Source organism: Aulonocara sp. 'chitande type north' Nkhata Bay, linkage group LG17, assembly GCF_057382095.1.
Source record: "Aulonocara sp. 'chitande type north' Nkhata Bay isolate Kocher_YH1m ecotype deep benthic linkage group LG17, A_spYH_male_GT1.1, whole genome shotgun sequence".
Classification (NCBI taxonomy): Eukaryota; Metazoa; Chordata; class Actinopteri; order Cichliformes; family Cichlidae; genus Aulonocara; species Aulonocara sp. 'chitande type north' Nkhata Bay.
Window position 1 is genome coordinate 41,364,346 of NC_141360.1, and position 20,964 is coordinate 41,385,309.

At 45.8% G+C, this 20,964-nt stretch overlaps 1 protein-coding gene and 1 pseudogene across 3 annotated transcripts; one reads left to right on the plus strand and one right to left on the minus strand.

Moving 5' to 3' along the window:
- Positions 1–718: 718 nt before the first annotated feature.
- On the minus strand, positions 719–20,468 carry crb1 (crumbs cell polarity complex component 1). Of its 3 annotated transcripts, none has more exons than XM_086268424.1 (13): positions 20,335–20,468; positions 15,390–15,626; positions 14,704–14,899; positions 14,434–14,573; positions 14,070–14,252; positions 11,612–12,571; positions 10,284–10,837; positions 9,986–10,151; positions 7,928–8,846; positions 7,187–7,231; positions 6,463–6,585; positions 5,843–5,969; positions 719–2,126 (listed from the first exon to the last, which is right to left on the minus strand). In XM_086268424.1, the coding sequence occupies exons 1-13, from the start codon at positions 20,414–20,416 to the stop codon at positions 1,908–1,910; spliced, it is 3,951 nt and encodes a 1,316-aa protein (XP_086124550.1). In that variant the 5' UTR covers positions 20,417–20,468; the 3' UTR covers positions 719–1,907. The 3 variants fall into 3 exon arrangements, with proteins under 3 accessions (XP_086124550.1, XP_086124549.1, XP_086124551.1); XM_086268425.1 differs by lacking the exon at positions 719–2,126 and adding an exon at positions 2,159–2,502; XM_086268423.1 differs by lacking the exons at positions 14,070–14,252; positions 14,434–14,573; positions 14,704–14,899; positions 15,390–15,626; positions 20,335–20,468 and adding an exon at positions 12,988–13,180 and having other exon boundaries at positions 742–2,126.
- LOC147310660 (uncharacterized) lies at positions 16,255–17,078 on the plus strand (annotated as a pseudogene).
- Positions 20,469–20,964: the final 496 nt, after the last annotated feature.

The following is a 20,964-nucleotide window of genomic DNA, read 5'->3' on the forward strand; positions in this document are numbered from 1 at the left end:
TCGTGATGACGATCAGCTCTTCGATAATGCATTTATTGATTTTCCCGATACTGTGCACACTTGCATGTTCCCACTGCAGAGGAAACAACTGTCTTAAGTAACTGAGGTCAGTCTAATGTGCTATTGATGAGTAACCTGGTACAACTGCACACCATGTATGCACTGTGAACTGAAATAAATGATACTGTTTGATGCTTCTGCATCTCCCGACTCCTGACGCTTTGTGCTCACGTGGACAGAATCAGTATTTGATGGTGTTTTACAAACCACACGGGGACTTCCTGTGGCGTGGGTCCGTTTTAATCATTTCATTGGGTGATGTTCTCAATAAACAAGGCTATAGCTCTAAATAACAATCTCAGAGTTTAGTTTGTATGATGTCACTCTTCTCAAATGTGTTTGCGAGGGGCAGCCAATCAGAAGAACAAACGCTACTTAAAGGGGGAGGAGCAAGAATAGTTTAAGAAACCCAGGAATCATTCCGATATGGAAGCCCGTTTCCGCCACTAAAAAAAAGGATCCATAACTCAAAATTCCGAGTTATTTTCTCGAAATTTCGAGTTACTTTCTTGAAATTTCGACATATTAACTCGAAATTTCGATTTATTAACTCAAAATTTTGAGAAAAGTAACTCGAAATTTCGAGTTAGCACTGCCAATCAGTAATCTATGTTACCCGGAAGCTGAAGCCATCAGCTACAAATGCTACAGCTAAGCTACCGGTATTACATCAAGTCGTGATTGCACAGATTGCTGAGTGTTTTCAGCCTGGCTTCACAAATGATGAAATCCTTGTGTTATTAGCGGAATCACGTGGTGTTACTGTCAGCAAACGTACTCGCGAAAGCGCCAATTTGTTGGGATCCGTTTTTGAGTGCGCGTTCCTCTGCGCCATATGCTTCCGGGTAACAAGAAAGCGACCTCATTCACGTATATTTTTGATTGGCAGAGCTAACTCAAGATTTTGAGAAAATAACTCGAAATTTTGAGTTATGGATACTAGCTGTTTTGTTTTTATTTAGTGGCGGAAACGGGCTTCCATATTCCGAGGATGGAAGTACAGACGTGGAAATGAGTGTAAGACGTTCTGCTTTGTAGACGTCGAATGAATGACAACAAACTCAGTTTAATAAACATTTTGATCGAACTCAAAAGTTGAAAATGGAAAAATCACAGTAATAAAAATCATCATTACAGTATGTACAACTTCAATGGCTGCCTAGACAAATATAATGCTACTAATCCTAAAACATGAATCTGGGACTAAAGAGTTGCCACTGAAAAATTAACTTGGCACCAAAGTGGATTCATCAGAAACACACAAACAGTCTATAATCGTCCTGTTGGAAACGAATCCCATGAAGCTTTTATAGCTTCCACCTCTACACCGCAGAGGGGCCCAGTGTGCAGACATCGTGGCCTATTCTAATGTACTTGATCATAACCAACCCTTCCTTATACACACTCACGGTGCTTTCATGATTGATGTGTTACTGAGAGGCAGAGCAGTATGTTTGATTCATTCATTCACAGAACATGCAGAACAGTAGCAGGTTTATCCTGACTTGTTTCCAAATGAGGCTCAAAGACGATGCGTTCATGTGCCCTAAATTCCAGCGCGTTTTTTTCCTTTCAGCGTTCGCTGCTCCATCAATCCTAAATATATGGATCAGGCACAGAGATGTGACACACGCAGATGGGTATGCTTGTGTGGAACCAGGTGCAAAGCATCACAAAGATGGATGAAGGTGCTGGAAATGAAAACGCAGAGATCTTCCTGCGTATATGCAAATAAAGACAGGCGGCAGTGATTTAACGTGGAGCCTCCGCGTCTCCACCGAGCTCCAGACTTCCTGTTCAAACTGCACCACTTATTTTTCATTGCTACCTGGACCACGTTCTGCATCTCAAATCAGTCTCTCCATGGGCGGCGGCTGCGTGATGCTCCACATCTCCACCCGCGACCCTTCCTTCTCCTGCCGGCTGGGACTGTAGGTGCCGTGGGTGGCGCGGCGATTTAGGGCTACTACCGCACCCACAGAGGTCAGGACGATGGCCAGCAACAGGACGACGGACCCCAGACTGATAGACAGCAAGAGGTCAGAGGTCAAACCCTCCGAGGTCAGCTGAGGAGAAGAAAGACAGGGACGAGTCAGGGAGAGAGAGAAAAACGGCTCGTGCCAATGTTTTTGAGAACACATGCTTTATTCCCCCGCCTCCATTTCTCACACACTCCCTTCCTCTCCTGACTCCTTTACGCTACACCAGGCGCTCCAAGTGTGCTGCCAAAGTGTTGATGGATGTGTTTCCCAGCTCAGCAGGTGGGTTGCGACCACCAGGAGCCTCGAGTTGCCGCGGACTCAAACCTCCCTCCGTCTGCCGCCTCTCTCGCAGTTTGGCTGGCGCGAGCGTCAGCCCCAGCATCGCCACCGCGATTGCCAAGCCAACCAGATACGGTGCCAGCACGGCGGTCACCGGCGAGCTGTGTGGAGCACGCTCCGTCTGTGAAGGATCACACACACAGGCGCAATCTTTGCCGAGGATCCCATCAGCACACACACATGCCCAAAATAACTCGAGCAAACATACGCACACAGCTCCTTCAAAGCAGCACTGAAAGCTGCAGAGTCTGAGTTGTATCTGTGGACTTTGATGACTTGCTAATATTCTTATCTCACTCAGACTTGTGGCCGTTTGAGCCTCGCACACATGCAGAATGCAGCATCCTGCACGCAAACGCACAGAAGCCGCTCACCAGTCAGACCCCAACGAATCAGGATGTACTTAAGCTTTCCAGCAGGGGGAAGCTGAGCAGCAGATGCCCTTAAACCTACATCAGCTGTGCTGGTTGGTGTGATAGTTGTGATTCTCTGAGCGCCTGCTACAACAGCACAACAGCTGTAAGTCTCACTCGGTAACACTTGCTGACAGCATCTTCATAACTGACACACGGGGCTGCGAAAAATTATCTCAGAAGTCAGCAAACTTTACAGCGAGCAATCAACATGGAAACATAATTCTAATAAAAACACAACCATCCGTATCCCGAGGCAAAAAATAACTTCTGCGCTCACGCTTGATGCTGTAGACATTAGTTTCTTCCCCCCTCGCTACAGGTTCTTTGTTGACTCCTGGAAAGTGCTTACCTGTCACTGCAGCACACTCGCCTGTCAGAGCGAGTGTGACACAAGCGAGCTGGAGCAGCCTGCAGCCAGGACCCGCCATCAGTCACCGACTGCCACACACAGACCCAGAGATGTCTAACTAACCAGTCTCTAAGGTACGTGTCGAGGCCACCCTGAAGCCTCTGCAGAGCGGCTCCGCACACAGAGACGGCGGCAGCAGTGCTTCCCTGCTGTCAGCACTATCAGCCTGCTGTGTGTGTGTGTGGCTGCCAGATAAGCTGCCCTCATAGGTTTCTGTGAAGAAGACCCAACTTGTGTGAATGCCACCAGCTCTCTGCTGAAAGTGCACTTCAGCGCCAGATGCTGCTTTTTTGCTGGCAAAGCACATTTCTTCCTCTGTGCTTATCTCGCGCTCCAAGGATGGCCACATCAGTGCCGACGCTGAAAAACTGCCTCCCATTTCCTCCCCCCGAAACTACCTGCGCTTGCAGAGCACACACACACACACGCACGCACACACACACATGCACGCAGACTTGTAAAAATACAAGATGGAAGAGAGCAGGTGTACACGGAGAGGCCGCTGCATGCACAGAAGTATGTGAGGATTACACTGGTAATCTTCAGGACACTGAGGCCGGAGGAGTCGCAGACGCATGTGTGACCAGATCCCAGCACCGTCTGACATCTTCCAACCCACAGATACAATAAACTATCCGTATGACCTAATTATCATTTAGTCCCATTATATTTATATTTCCAACCCTCTTGTTAAGAAATTATAACAAGTATAAAACGAAAGCGTTGTTCTCATGGTGATGGTCTTTATCTACTATTGTGTTGTGTTACGTCAGCTGCTCTGTCTGGTAATAGTTTTTAGCTTTCAGTGCATCCATAGATTTACCTTTTTATAGCCATATCTGACTATTTTAGCTATTTTTATGCAGTTTCACCTTATTTGCCTCATGTTTGAAATGTAAAAATAATTTTAGCAGAAATAGATGTAAATTTCTCAGGATGTACTGCCGCTTAATTTCCTTTGTGGTAGTTTTCCATTATATTCATCTATATCTGCAAAGACCTGACTTTCCCTGGTAAGTACGGCATTAAACATTCATTTAACTATAATTTAAAGCCTTCCCTTCATACACATTGGTCAGTCATTCAGTCAAAACACAGAGCATTGTGTCAGGATGGGGAAATCTGAGGTTCGAGTGCAGCAGCAGTGCCTCTGTTACTGATGACAAATGAGAAAGCAAAACTTCCAAACAGCGGTTTTAAGACTAGATGTGAAAAACTGTGAGCCTGTCCTTCATGCACAGATAAAAACGCTGTAGCTGTGCGCTGTGTTTGTGTGCACTTGTGGCTATTCTGGGATAAACTCACTCGGCATCTTGTTAAATGAGATTAAGAGTCTATGTTTGGTGTGGCAGCTACCACCTGACCTCAGTGTGTCCACTCCTTCAAACGCAAACACACACTTAGAAAATCACTGAGAAGAGTTTGACCTTCAGCTGTAATTTCTCCTAATATGGATTTTTGAAGGGAAACGGACAAAATGTGCGATTATGTGAAGAACAAGTTAGTCGAGAGAAACAAAGAGGACAGACGAGTACAAAACAATCAAGGCTGAAAGGTTTTTATTTGACAAGAACAAACAGAGAGACGACAGGCAGACAGGACACAACGATGGATTATGATGGAGGAAACAGACAAACAAGAAGTTACATGGATCATGCAGCATGATGTCAGCACAACAAGACTGAACGACAAACAATAAATACACAAAAGTCTACAGTGAGAGAAAGAGACATACAAAATGCAACGAAACGGTGACCACAGCAGCGGTGAATGTTGATAGGAAGCGTTGGCGCGGGGCCACGAGAGAATTTAGGCTTAAAATATCTGCGGCTCAGACAGCAAAGTGTTTTAGAGACGAAAAACTCCTTCTTTGGTACAAAACAGCACACAGTAGTCAGTCAGTCAGTCGGCGCAGTGCTCTGAACGCACATCAAGAACAAAGCGAGACATCTTGTTGTCTTCTAGCCCCTCTAGGTGCTTTTGTAACTACAACACTGTTTTTCATAGTTCACAAATGGATCCGCACGGAGCTCCCAGAATCCAGTTCAGACGAGACTGACAGGATAGCTTCACGGAGGAACCGTATAAATAACTCCGGTATCCGTAATGTTCCTCACCTCACTAAGTGCTTCCCTACACGAAACAATAACCCTCAGATTCATCTGTTTCTTCTCTGTACTGTCGGTCTGGACTATGTCCTGGACACGGTGAGGGAAACGTGACAGGTGATGCCAAGAGGATTGTGATTGGTTATGACCTTTAGCTGCGACGAAACACCATCACCTCGTCTGTGATACTGTTTCTTATCATCTACTGCAACGTGTACGTTTAATAATATGCATATATGCAGGTACATAACTATATTTAATAAGGTGCCGCTTATTTAATAGTATAATTTTAAGGCACAAGTCGTTCTGTGGTAACAGACCAGAGAAGTTCTGTGGAGTGTTTTGGATTATAGCCTGATCAATCAATCACCCATTTGAAAGCACCCTGACGCACGTGCACGCACAGACTCAGTCGTTTCCTCCCCAGTCCACCTCTGGCTCGTCGTCCAGCCTGAGGATCAGGTAGGAGAGCAGCTGGAAGAGGTTCTGCCACAAGAGCAAAGCCACGTAAAAGTAAATGTCGCTTACGTCCGTCTGGCACACGTCTCCGGCGTAGCTCATGTCGCACACGCAGACAAACTTGTTGATGAGGTTGCTGCAATAGCCTCCGTTCAGACACGGGTTGGACTTGCACTCGTCGACCTCCTGCTCGCACCTGAAACCACAGCATCACGGAAGAACTCAGACCACAGCCTCACTTCAATGAAATGCAGATAGAGTCCACAAATTCTATTGACGTTCTATTGTTCTTAAACCTGGTGTAATATTGGATAGTTCCCAAAAGTTCCCAGCATTACATTAGGGGAAAAGAGGTAAGAGAATCTGCACCATTTATTTATCCTCTTTGGGTGGAGGAGGCACTAATATCAGGCATGACGTGAGACACTACACGGATCAAAGAAACTGCACAGGAGCTGCTCGGCCATGGAAGCCTGAGCCGGAGGAATCTTGCACGCAGATTTTGTGCCGATGTTCATGTCAGAGGAGGTTTGGAAGCGTTGGAGACTTTTACGCACAAAAGCTTCAGCGCTCTGCGACTTGGTGATCTGTGACGTTACGTCGTTTGCCACTTCATAGATGAGTTGCTGTAACTTGCAGTAATTCCACAATCTGACATGGTGACAATATGTATTTGTCTTGTTTCCTACCGGTGCCCGATGAAGCCTGGTGGACAGTCGCAGGAGAGCTCGCGCTCGGTGCAGTTGCCTCCATTGAAGCAGGTGTAATTTCTGGTGTCGTCGCCGCACACAGAAACAGGAAGCTTTGGCCTTCTGTTGGAAAAGTTTAAAGCACAACTTTGTCAGTCTGCAGCTCGCATTGAAATGTTCAGCAGATTTGGTTCTCTGGCTTTATGTTTGCCGGAAGCAGAAGAGATGGCCGAGCGGGAGGTGCATTATTCAGCCTCCTGCTGTTCCCCACAGGGGAGACAAAGAGACTTAAGAAGCGACCAGGATAACAAGATTATAGCCCTCTGGCAACGAGTCACCAGCAGGACGTCAAATCACACGTGCAGGAATGAAAAAGCCAACTTCTTTCTCTTTGGCCTCTGTAACCTTCTGTTTGCCTCAAGCATCAACAGCTCTGCCGGCAACTTGAAGCTCATCCCTCAACAGTTACAAAACACACTCTCATTTGAACAATTTGATCATTTTAAACTACAGCTGTCACTCATTTGAAAAAGTGGTTGGCTCACTTTTAAAAGTGCTAATATTTGCCTTTGCTTTGCATTTTGTTCCACAAAAAACAAAAACGAGGGAAGGCTTCACAGCTGACATTTGAGAGACAAATATCTAACAGGAAACAAACACCTGGGAACACGTGAAAAAGAAAATAATAATAGTAAAAAAAAGCCACCAAAAAACAACAACTCACACATTTCTGACAACAATGTACCACGGAATTTCTTCAACGCGTTCGCTGCAGAGGAAACAGAGAGAAAGATGGTGAGGGGAGGAAGAAAGAGGCGCAAACAAACGAGACAAACAAAAGGAAGTTGTTTTCACACACAAACTTTAAAGCAGCCTGGATGTTCCCAGTAAAGGGAGATAGCTTGACTGGTGTGGCTTGCTTAGCGAGACACTTGCAAAGGTGTGCAAGAAACAAAAAAACGGAGGCAAAATGCAAGAGGCTGTGTGTTTACAGGATAAATGCTTGGAGGCGTTCCCCCCGCTGGGTCTCAGAGGCGAACGCGAGATGACAGAGGGGGGAAGAAACTGGCGCTGAACCAGAGAGCCTTGTGTAGTGAGCAGACTGGGGCCTTTTTCTGGCTGACACTAGAATAGAAATGCAGCTTCTGAGGCGCTCACCGCAGGCGTGGTTGAAATGCTGAACAGAGGCAGAGATGTGGAGACATTTTGCAGTGAACAATTGTGTTTGTGTTGTGCTGCAGTCCCCTGTTGGTGCAATTTTGTAGCATTTATTTGTGCATTTTGTGTTTCTAACCACAGCTTTCACTGCACTTCACAAAGTCATCTTTGAAGAGTGAAATATTAATAAGCGGATTTCTTTCCCTCTTTGCTCATCTGCATTTTGCACACCCGCCCACTAACGTTTTATTTCACTCTGCTCTGCTTCGCTGCTTTACGACTTACCTTAGCAAACAGCTAAACTTACTTGCAGAGAGGTCCGGTGTAGTTCTCCGCACAGAGGCAGGCGTACCTGTCGGGCCCGTGCAGACAGGTGCCGCCGTGGGCGCACAGGTGGTTTTTGCACATGTCAGCCTCTTCCTCGCAGTTCGCGCCCGTGTAGCCGAGCTCACAGGTGCACTCGTAGCTCCACCCGGCGACGCTGCAGTTGCCGTGAACGCAGGGATTCGAAGCGCAGGTGTCCAAGAAGAAGTCGCAGTGTCTCCTGGCCCAGCCCTCGGGGCAGCTGCAGTTGTACGCGTTGAAGAGGTCCTGGCACTCCCCGCCATTCAGACAAGGGTTTGGATAACACACAGAGGCCCCGCCGCAGCCGACGAGCGGCGCTTGCGGCGACGTCTGGACGAACTGCTCCTCCTGCATGCGGGGGAGGTTCACGCCAGAAGAGCCAAAGTAAGAAAGGGCGATCCCACCCAGCTCCACGGTGCCCAGACAACCGGCGAGGGACCAGCCGTTGTCAGGGGCCAGTCCCCCCAAGAAGATGTCCACCCCCTCTCTGAGGAAGTCCAGGTTGCCTCCTCGGCTGGTGGAAGTGCTGGCTTCTTCGACGTCTTCATCGAGCACCAGAGTCCACCGAGAGGTTTGCTCCCACGGTGCTGCCATGAGAAAGCGGACACTGTGCCATTCGCCGTCGCTGACACTGCTCCTGGTGCTCAGGCTGACCGTAGATACGCCCTCCTCTTCGTAGGTGCTCTGATGCTCCACGAAGAGGAAACCATCTTGGATGGAGACCGTGATGAAAGCAGAGCCCTCCTCGGCATGTAGGATCGCTGCTTTACGCCTCCGTGTGCGCAGGTTTAGGGAGAGGCTTGTCAGGTTGCGGGATATGCGACCGTTCCCCCGGTAGGACAGCACGGTGCTGTCGTTCAGGAAAGTTGCATTGGAGTAACCTAGGAGACGAGGACACAATACCTGCCGTGAATATTTGCACAGCGTTCACTTTGTCATAAATGTTTTTGTTGTGTTTTAGTTGGCATGTCATTTACCGAGCACTGATTTCCTGAATCAAAATAGTAAACGTGTCAGTGTGGAGGGACTGATCCAGCGCTACACTGTATCAGCGTGACAACATCATAGAAAAATAACGGTTTTTATTAGATACACTTAAATCTAAAATCCTGAGAAAATCACAAACACTTTTTATTATTGAATTATTATTGAACACGACTCTGCTGGTTGTATTTCCACAGACCAGCAGGTTGCTGAGTGTCACAGCTACTGATGTGTGATTTTCACCAGTTTATCACAGTTAATTGCTGCATTATGAGAAACAGACTGCATGTAATGGCCAACCAGACCCCGTTCAATCACAGACTGATGACAGACTGACTCCGCCTTAGTGTTGGCGTGCTCGACAATCTCAGTGAAGTTTATCTTATTGGATAAAACAAATACTGACAAAGTTTGTGGATATAATTGTTGAAAAAAGGTGATAAATCGCAAAATGTTAAAAACTGTAAGTGAACTGCGAGAGTATCGTATTGTGGGGTGTCTGATGACTCCCACCTTTAGTCGGCAGTATTACAGTATGACAGCTACCTGTCTTGATAACAGTATTTACTGGAAATACAAGCAGTAAATATCTGTATCTCTGTAATAATGGAGACACACAGCAAATCATCACTAATTCCAAAAAGAGGATAAGCTGGCATCAGACAGATCCTACTTTACGGATCACATAGGGAATACTGTGTGGGCAGATTAAGGCCAGTATATAACAGCGTTGAGTCACTTGGTTACATAGTAGCCAATTAAGACCATAGAGGCTAATTAAACAAACAAGGTCAAAGATTCGGTAACGTACATTCACTGGGCTCTTACGTAGCAGAGAAACACTTTTAGCCCAGAATACTGGATCCCGCTTATGCAAAAGGAAATCATTCAGAGCTTATCGTTCAGTGCGGTGTCTGTTTATTACTCTCGACCTTCGCTTTGCCTTTGAAGGCACTTGGACTTGACTTGGCACCACTTCAAGTGACTTTAAAACAGCTCTGCTTTTGTAACTGACGAATCCTCGAAGGTCACTCACATTCATAGCCGTGGTTCAGCATCCTGCACTCTGCATCTGTGGGGCACGGGGACAGCTCGCACCACTTCACCTCTTCACAGCGCCGCCCTGATGTGTTGGGGGGGCAGGTACAGGTGAAGTCGTCCCACTTGGAGTAGCACACCCCCCCGTTGAGACATGGATTCCTCTGACAAAGAGATACGGGGAATTTGTTTTAGGTTTGTGCTACGGATTTGATTTCAGAATTACAATATAGATTTAATATCTGTGTAATGTCCACACGTACTACACCAACACTGTGTGCAGGGTGTTCACTCACACTGCAGATGTTGTCTCCAGAACACCCCACAGTTACGTTCTCCATGATCTCAAGAGGATAAGATCTCACTGTAGTGTCCAACCCAAAGAACTGCAGCCTCCTGTCGCTGATCCTCAGGTCCTGAACGCAGCCTTTGAAATATCCACCGAACGCCGCGGTCTCCTTCGCCTCCAGCATACCTCCCACATACACCGTGTCACCTGCTTGGACACCGACCGGCCTCACCTCCACACGCCCCTGTTCCTGAGCCCCCACATACAGCACGATAAGACCATCCGCCGCCACCTCTACGCTCACAAAGTGGGCTTCCCCATCGTCAATCGCATCCGCTGACTTCAGGCTTTCGTATTTATCGAGCTGAACTGAGACCTCGCCACCTTCCAACCACACGTGCAGGTAAGCGTTGCTGCTGTTGGCAAGCACCAAGAGGAGCCCGCCGCTCCTCCGCGTGCGCAGGAAGAAGGAGATGGAGAAGTTGTCGACCAGGTCATCAGTGACGGTGAACGCTGCAAAACTGTAAGCGTCCTCGTTCCCGAAGCGGGCAGTCACATGTTCTGCAGAAAGCAACAAAGGGGTGAACAACAAGTGAGCTGGATGAATGTCGGTACATAAAAAGACCTTTAGAGCTTTTCAGCTCGTCAGCACTGTGAAAGAAGGAGTCTGTGCTTTTTATCATTGGGTCAGGTGAAAAGTTCTGATTTCTCCATCTGTCCTCTGAAATCTGAAGTATTGAACAGCTGAGGGGTTTTTCCACAAAAGGACGTTCTTATTGGTCTACGCTAAGCTCGCTTAACAATGAGTCTATCAGGTGGAAGTTTAGGCCTGTCAGCACTTTCCACCCTAATCTAAAAAACTTGTATATGTTAGCAGGTTTGAGTAGGTGTTTGGTTGATGTGCAAGTAAATGTTGGTCTAAATCCGCCCATCAGTAATCTTCTTTGAAAGACTCAACAGTCTTTGAAGCAGCTATGGAGGGAAAACTGATGAAAACTGTTCAAACCTTCAACATTTATTGTTCAGGTTATGATGTATCGATCGCAGCAGCCATTGGTTTACTGAGCACTCGCTATTTTACAGTCCGGCATTTGCTTGCATGTCAGTCCCAAAATAGATTGCCTTAATCTAGTTCTTCACATAAGAGGATCTTCCCCTTTAGCGTGACTTTTGACAGACTTCATCTCCGACCTCGTGTCTCCTGACTCACCCAAGCAGCTAAAGGTGCTTTTAGTGCGCCACTTTTGGAATTTGATAAGCGAGACCTTGAGTTCTTTCCTGCATGCCCAACAAGTGGGTTAAATCACTCCCCGTGTCTTATGGTTGCAAACTTACCCTCCTCACAGTCGTGCCCCTCATAAGGCCTGGCACACCGGCACTCGTAGCTCTGCCACATGTTTACGCACTCTCCTTTGTTTTGGCACGGCACATCCAGGCAGCGGTCCCTGTAGCTGCAGCCCGGGGACACGTTGACAGCTGAGTCGCTCAGCCACTGCTCGGGGATGACGAGCTGCCAGTCCACAAACACGTCCCGCATGCATCCGATGAATGGAGTAAACGCATCGTACTCGCTGAGGCCGCTCGAGTCTCGAGGCATTCCTCCAATAAAAGTGCTCTGAGGGGATGAAACAAACCCCACCAGCCAGCTTTGGACTGCGGCCGCTTTGTGGCACGACTGGCTCGCACACCCCACAGCATCATCTAGCAGTTTAAGGCTTAGCACCCAGTTTCCAAGCACAGCCTCTACAGAATACCACTTTCCATCTGTGACGTTGTGCGGAAGCTCGAGAACCTGGCTCGGGCTTTCCGCCTCAGCAGAGGCCTCCCTCCTCAGCGTGAGACGCAGCTGCCCCCCCTCCAGCTCCAGGCTCAGCTGCAGACCGCTTGTGATGGTGTGAAACAACAGAGCTCTAGGCAGAAAAGTCTTGAAGCTGAGAGTGATGTTGCAAGTCACTTCAGTATCCACTAGGGGGCTCTCCAGCAGCAAGTAACCTTTGCGCTCGAAAGTAAAAGCTGTAGGGGTCATACAGAGAGGCCCGGCGTACCCAGGTGAGCAGGAACAGGTGTATCCATGAGTCCCATCCAACAGGAAAGGAGAGCAGGAGCCTTGGTTCTGGCATTCATGGCCTTCACAACCCACTAACTTCACATCGCAGTTAACACCTCCGTAGAGGATGCCATCACGACTGGGCTTGAGGCAGTGGCAGGTGTAGCCCCCAATGTGACCCTCGCATCTGCCCCCATTCTGGCACGGACTGGGCTCGCACTGGTTTATCACCTCCTGGCAGAGGGAGCCTGTAAAAGAGGCACACAGCACAAACACGTACACACAATTAAACACTGTTACTACAGCTGTTATATAACAACAGACATGTTTCCAGGTATAAATGAGGTTCTGGATTATTATTCCCACTACACTTGTCTCCCTGTTTACCACTCGTGGTACCAGGTAAACTATCTTCTGCAGTCAAGTGAGCCCACCTGACTCTCAGCTGTTAAACATCAACACACCTGCTTTGTTTTTTGCCCTCTACACCACCACAGCACAGTTTCCTCTCTTTACGTTTGTATGTACAGCTCTACGCACATGCTGTAGGTCAAATTCAATCAGTCACAAGTTACTTGTTTTGATTAGGCAATAAGCAAAGATGACAGACAGGTGTAACTCAATGTGTATTATGTAATACTAAAGCTACTGGTACCGCTGTTACCTGTTCCAAGCAACCAAATCCCCAAAATCCATGGCGCAGGTGTCCACATCATGCCGTCAGGTTTCCCCCCAGAAAAGCCTCAAAGTTGTCTAACAGCACCATGTTATGTGGTGTGTGTGTTTACGGGTCCTCACGGTGGACGCCTGATCCTTGTCTGCTTCTCTAAAGCATGAAGGGCTGAATAGCTGCAGTCAGGAGACCAGAAAAGCCACATCCCCGGGGATTAAGCTAATGCTATTTGGCCACCTTACTGAGTCAGTGCCCTGCAACTTGCAGAGTCCATTTCTAGAACACAGTCTCAGCAGGCATCAGCTCACACTTCGTACCGACGCCCCCGGATCAAGCAGTCTTGCGCAAGCAGAATTTGAAGCTTTTCCAACAGAAAGAAAACTTTAATTTGATGAAACAAGCCCGCTGCTGTGTTTCCCTCAGAAACGCCAACACTTACTGTATATTATGTTACCGCTTAAGTAACATGCGGTCAGCTGTACCTACTCACCAAATATTCTACATTTATTTTAGATTTAGTTAGTGTGACAAAGTGTGTTTGTGTGTGTTTTTAAACTACCACCAGGGGGCACCACGGTGAGCACATTTCAGCACCTGACAGCTGTTCATGCTGTCATTTTAATCTGGGCATAAACGCTGTCCATGGTCCTGTTTCTGGATCCATCTGAAGACACCGCGTATTCCTTCATCTTCATTTCTTCAAGCTGATCTTGCTTTTTCTGATCAAGTAACTCTTTAAAAAGTGGAACCGTGCGAAGGCATGTATATCTTTTAGATCACTGCCCTCAATTAACATGGTTTGTTAATGATTACAAGCTCTTTATTCAGATGCCACATTACAGTTATGAACAGAATAATTCGTTTAGTGCTTCAATGTTATGCTCGATCACGTCTGGATTCTCAGAGAAGTTCAACATGCCGGCTCAAAATTTGTGAATCAGCACAACTTTGGTGATTTTTGGAGGTCGGTCATTATGAACACAGATCCATTCATACGTGTCAGAGTCCAAGTCTTTCAAACCGTGATTGACTGAGATATGACTGGTTCAGTTTGTCAAACGAAAATGACCTACCTGTTGTTCCTGGGGGACACCTGCAGATGTAACCTGCAGACTGTTTGTGGTCATAGCTTTCAGGCAGAAGAGGCTCACTGCCATACAAGGCATGCCAAGATCTCTCAATGCAGCTGCCGCCATTTCTGCAAGGGCCGCTGCCACACTCACTGATGTCTGTCTCACAATGACGGCCCTCAAACCCTGGAACGAGGAAGGATATTTAATGTGATCAACACTACATATGATGTTCATTAAAGATGACACGGGGACAGGCTGTTCTGGACAGAGCTTGTTGTTTTTCAGGTGTGAATAAGTTCAAATGCCTCAGTGTCCTTGTTTATTATTCTCCACATTATTTGACCAAGAGAAGAGCTTCCTTTACCAGGCCAGCATTCACAGGTGTAGTTCCCTCCATTGTCCTTACAGATGGCGCTATTAAAGCAGGGTTCAGAGTAGCAAGGCGGTAGAGGTGTCTCACAGTGTGGGCCGGTGAAGGCTGTTTGAGAGCAGTCACAGCTGTAACTGAGACAATCACATAACAAGACAGTCGGTGTTTGTAATTTATATTAATAAAGTTATTTAAAACATTTCCTTTGCTTTGTTTATAGATCTCATTAGAAGCTACTCATTTTTGAAAGACCACACTACTTACTCATTCACTCCATCTATACACAGAGCCCCATTTTGGCAAGGGTGCTCTTGGCACTCATCTGTGTTGATTTCACACCGTTGTCCTTGGAAACCGGTGAGACAGGTGCAAGTGAAGCCACCAACGTAGTCATGGCAACTGCCTCCGTTGAGGCATGGCTGTGACTGACATTCGTCAATCTGGACCTCACAAGTAGCACCTGTGAACATCAAAGCGGTACAGATGTCAGAGGGCAGGCGAGCCTGAGGGCAGAGGGTGGAAACGAAGAAAGCTTTCATGTGGACTGCTGTGCTGTGCTGTGCTGTGCTGTGCTGTGCTGTGCTGTGCTGTGCTGTGCTGTGCTGTGCTGTGCTGTGCTGTGCTGTGCTGTGCTGTGCTGTGAGGATTCCTCTTTTATCTCATAGCAAAGCTTTTTGTTGTTTTCCCAAAAACACTCAAACTATGGAAGGGAAAACAACATATGCAATGTTTCCTTTACTGTATCCCTAAAAAAAAGGTGATTAATGCTCTCATGGTCCATTCAACAGCTACTAACATGGATGGCATTTAATATAGACAGAACACATTTAAACTGGGGTAACACATTTTTGACACTGTTTTCTTGAATAACTAAAACTGTGTAGGATTCTTTAGTTCCCAATAACATATTTTAGGATTGAAATGATGTGGCTTTACATAAAGATGCTGACCTGTGAAACCAGGAGAGCACAGACAGGAGAATCGACCCACTCTGTCCTCACAGGTTCCTCCGTTCCTGCAGGGCTGTGAAGCACACTCGTTCACATCAATCTGACAGTGAGAACCCTGAAAGCCCGGCACACAGAAACAAGAGTAGCTATCGCCACGGGTTCGACAAATCGCCTGGTTCTGGCAAGGGTTTGGGGAGCACTGGTCCACAATTTGAGGCAGCTTGTCCAGAACAGCACCTGAGAACAGATGGTGATTTTATATATGAGAATACAACAACATTATTCACACATGTAAAACCCAATATATGCAGTGCTGTGTAGGACAATTTTCCTCCTTTCTCTGTTTGTTTCACAGCTGAGCAAATACAAAATGCAGTTTTTTAAATAAAGATTTCATTTAAAAGTTATCCACAGCTTCATGGCTCATTGTGTAAGAGTGAAAGTAAATCTAATACCTGTTTGTGCCACCTTGGCAGCAAGAATCGCAATCAAGCCTTTGTGATATGAGCCAATGACTCTTTCACATCCCTGTGAAGGAATTTTGCACCGCTCTTCTTTATAGAATTGTTTTAATTCAGACAGATTAGAGGGGTTTTTGAGCATGAACAGTCTGTTTAAGGTTATGCCAGTTTATGATGATCAGATTTTAGTCTGTACTTTGACTAGCCCACTCCAAACTCCTCATTTAGTTCCTATTTTAGCCATTCAGGGGTCACTTTGTTTCAGATCTTTATCCTGCTGCATAACTCGAGTATGTTTGAGCTGCAGGGCACAAGCTGGGTGGACACTCTCCTTCAGGATTTTCAGGAGTTCACAGTTCAGTCAATTATGGCAAGTCATCCAGGTCCATCACACTACCACCACCATGTTTCACTGCAGGTGTCCATCCGTCCATCCTCCATCCATCCGCCCTTCCGTCTATCTATCCATCCATCTATCTGTCATCCATCCGTCCGTCCGTCCGTCCATCCATCCGTCCATCCGTCCGTCCATCCGTCCATCCGTCCATCTGTCCGTCCGTCCATCTGTCCATCCATCCGTCCATCTGTCCGTCCGTCCATCCATCCATCCTTCCGTCCATCCATCTATCTGTCCATCCATCCATCCATCCTTCCGCCCATCCATCCGTCCGTCCATACATTTATCTGTCCATCCATCTGTCCGTCCATCCATCCATCCATCCATCCATCCATCTGTCCATCCATCCATCCATCTGTTCGTCCGTCCGTCCATCCATCCGTCTATCTATTTGTCTGTCTGTCCGTCCATCCATCCATCCATCCTCCTTCCATCTGTCTCTGTCCATCCTCCATCCTCAATCCATCCATCAATCCATCTCTGTCCATCCATCTATTCTTCCGTCCATATGTCTATCTGTCCATCTATCCTCCATCCATCTGTCTGTCTGACTGTCTGTCTATCTATACATCTGTCCATCCATCTATCCATCCGCCTATCTATCTATCATCCATCAATCCGTCTGTCCATCCATCCATCCATCCATCCATCCATCCATCTATCCATCCATCCTCCATCCATCTGTCTATCTAACCATCCATCAATCTGTCTATCTGTCCATCTATCCTCCATCCGTCTATCTATACATCTGTCCATCCATCCATATGTCCATCCGTCCATCTGTCCATCCAGTCTTCTTACAGCCATGTAATATCTACAACATTACTATAAAAAGATCCAGATTTTAAGTATTGGGTAAACGTTTATCAGTCTCGAGGCACTCCAGAAGGAATATGTGTCCAACAGTACTTCAAAACAACTGTTTGCACGAGTGCCCACTGAATGATCCTGATCTGTTTTATTTCAATCACGTCTAACACAAAGCTCTTTTATCTCTCTTTAGCTTTGATTAAAGAAAAAAATGATTAGCAGTTGTTGTAACAAGGGCTTTAAATTCAAGGGCCTCTCAAGGCGTTGTGGCCGGCTGCCACAGAAACCAGTTTCACTGTTTGGGTTTAGCATTCCTTCTATTTCCATGGTGACAGCATCCAACCGAACATCTGAGCCATTTATTGCTCTACTCGTTATGGTGTGTTTTAATGAGGAGGATTAAACAGCACAATGATACAGCTTTGGGTTTAGCTCTCATGTCAGCATGGACATGATATAACTAGTAATTAGAGGGTAAGCACTTGATTTTCTTGTGTAACTGCAATTATAAGCAGCTGTTATCAAGTTATGCATGCCTCAAACACTTATCATCCATATTAATCTTACTCAAAAATGTTTAGATTTTATTTTACAGACTTTTTTGTTTCTGTCCTCATCAGCAGCAGTCACATACAGTCACAGCTTCCATGACTGGGCAACATGAGGAGACCCTTTTAGTCTGGTAGATAAAGAAATGGGTTCAGCTGAAGAAGAGGAATAAAATCACACGGTATGATTTCAGGCATAAATTCTAAATCTGTGCTGTTAGTCACTCGTGCACCCAGACAAGCTCTAAAAGTTAAAGTTTCGCTGTGACCTGCAAAACTAAACTTTCTTTAGAATCTGTGTTAAAGCGTTGCTATTTTTCTTCCTGACTGAATTCCTCTATCATGTCTGCCTGGAGACTTACTGCCTGCAGCTTTTACATATACAAAAAAGCATCAAACATAAATAGCTACAGGCAAGGCTGCTCAAAATTGTTGTACTGCAGGCAGAACAAATGGGACAACCTCAGAGATCCATCCATGGAGCAGAAGGGGGCATCATATGTACTGTTTTTCATAGTTTTAAAGAATGTGCCATGACTCTAATCAGTACATTCACACTGATATTAGATAGCATGAAAGTACTTTTTTTTATTGGTGCAACTGTTTTTGTGGTTTTCAATCTTCTGTCGTTGTTTGGTTCCAGCCTTATTAGTTTGTATTAAGTTACACCTTTAGCACCTGCATATACATCATCCAGTCACTTGTCAGTAGTCACTATATCTGTGACTGTTGCCTGTTCATCACAGTGCTCTTCTTTGTGTTCCAGTGCCTGCTTTACATTTATTGGACTGTCCTGCCTTGGGGTTTGAGACTTTCTGCCTTTTCCTGTAAGTTTCAGTCAGTTTCTTCGTTAGAGCTTGCTTGAGTATCTTTCTTTTTTTCTTCTTATTTTAGAAACCACCTGCCCCCCTTGTGTCTGCACTTCTAACCTCTTGAGTAAAGGAAGCCAGGGAGGTGTTATCCTTTAAGCCCTGACCTAGGAACTCTCGACCTGACCAGATTAAGGACTTGCTTTACACTCCTCATTACCTCCTTTGTTTTGGGAGAAAGTCTACAGAATTGTTTATTGTGTGTGTGCAGAAAGGCCCCACGGCGTGTGCACGACAGCCGTCGTGAGCTTGACGATTTGAACAGCTCATACTGTCTTAGCAGGAAGTCATTTGAAATTCAGTAGATAAATTTGTGGGGAGGCTGAAATTCAGTCACTGCTGCTGAATCAACTCAGATTTTACTCATCCTAAAACTGAGTTCGCTGCAGTACCAGGTGGCTTTTGGACCCTGTTGTTGTCTTGTTCTGTCTCTCTCTCTACGTTGTTCCACATTACTGGTTAACTTCTCTCTTTTAATCATTTCGGCTGTGTTTGCTGCCAGTGTTCTTCCCTATGTTTCCTGTGTTTGCCTTCTTTATCTCTTACTAAACTCCCGCTGTTATCAAAGTTATTAAAGCCTAACAATCTTTCTTTCTTTCTTTCTTTTTTTGCAAAAAGCTTGTCTGCCTCTTTTGTGTTTATATTACTATTGCACAGGCTGGAGTCTATAAATACAGTCGTGCTGATGTGAGCAGAGATTTTACAATAATATTCACACACCCTTAAAGAGCACAATCAGGCTCAGAGACTATTGAGGCTCAGAAGAGCGCAATTAGGCTCCACTTGGCGCAATCTTTTTAAAACCAGCTATCATTTATCTGTCATTGGCGGAGGTCAATCAGTTTCACAGCCAGCCAGCAGGACTCTCCAGGAGCAGCTTATACATGTCTAGACTTGGACCGGGGGGGTATGATGGAGATCGAGCATATTCTCTGACCACATGTCTGTATCATTACAACAAATATTGATATGTTATAGACTCTGAAACAATCATTCTGACAGTTATTTCAGTTATATTAAAAATGTTATGTTGGTAGTATAATTGGAATGCATTGAAATGGCAACAGGTGGTTCCCATTTCACTCTTTATTCAGCTCACTGTATTCAGTCTATATCCTGAGGCCGAGTTCAGAGTATTCAGAGCCATTTGTGTCTGTTTGAGATACAGCTCCAGCCAACTGCACATCCCCTCCCACAGCATGTAAGGCTTTTTTCATATGCAAATACCTCCCACGGGTCTTTGTGTGGACCTATCTGCAGGCCCTTAAATGGCACATGCGTGGCACCTGACATCTCCTGATGCACGTAGCTGGTGTATGCATCTGTTTGTTTTGGCGGTGATAAGAATGCTGCTATTTGGTGTTTTGGACAGGAGCAGAGACAAATAGCATCCTCTTTTGTCCCCCTCCCCAAACCCACCCCCAGTCTTCCCACCCCGTTCATGGGTCACTATGCTACCCCCCATTGTTAGATCTCTTTTAGTCATCTTTAGCTTTTCAATCCTTAGAAAATGTGCAGAGATTAGTGTAGTCAGTGATGTCACCGCTCAGTCTTGTAATTAAAATTCTTAGCATGGACCGGTTGAAATGCAAGCCCACCAATAAACTCAGATTCAACACAGCTTTCTAAAAGTACGATTATAATCATGCAGGTTTTCTTGCTGGTTTCTGAGAATGCATTCTAAAAGAATAAATACTAGGATGCAATATTTTATCACCAGTGTCTGAAACTCACTCTGGTTTCATACTGGACAAGTGCAGAAATCTGGTGTGGGGCTTGAATATATCATGACAATAAACTAAACCTCGAGGTAACTGAAACTCAACTCTGACACTAATTGTCTGAAAAGGAGTCACTTACCCTCTGTCGCAACCAGTGATGAGATGAGCAGTGTGCATGAAAGGAACGCAAAATGACGAAAGCGAATTAAATCCATAATCATGACAGGAAACCATCCTGTGCTCAAGTCTAGCCATGCGCTGCGCTCTTACTGCAGATTGCTCCGTTTCTGCCTCGCAGTAGCGCCGTTGTCAACTCCAGATCCACTTGATGCACACTTCTCTGGCTGGAGCACCACCAAGAGCTCCCATAGCCCAGGAATAACAAAGACGGCGTGCTGTTCACCGGGGCACAGGCTGGGCTGCACACACCGAGCAGTGACAGATCACCACATGGGAGGGCAGTCTCATTAGAGAAAAAGAACTTTTCATAAATAACACAATGAATAATGAATATCACAACAGAAATATTCTATTCAATTAAGACCAGTTTAATGAATCAAATGACGAGCCAACGACTTCACATTTTACTTATTTATTTAAAGTTTAATATAGAGCGTTGAGCTATATACGTGGTGCGATTATCTCATGACAAATGATCAATAAATCAAACTGTTCTTAAAACACAGAAAATCAAAAATAAACTCGGAAATATTTTTTTAATCTTTACATTTTTGATGCTGAGGCGTCAATAAACGTAGAAACACCCCCA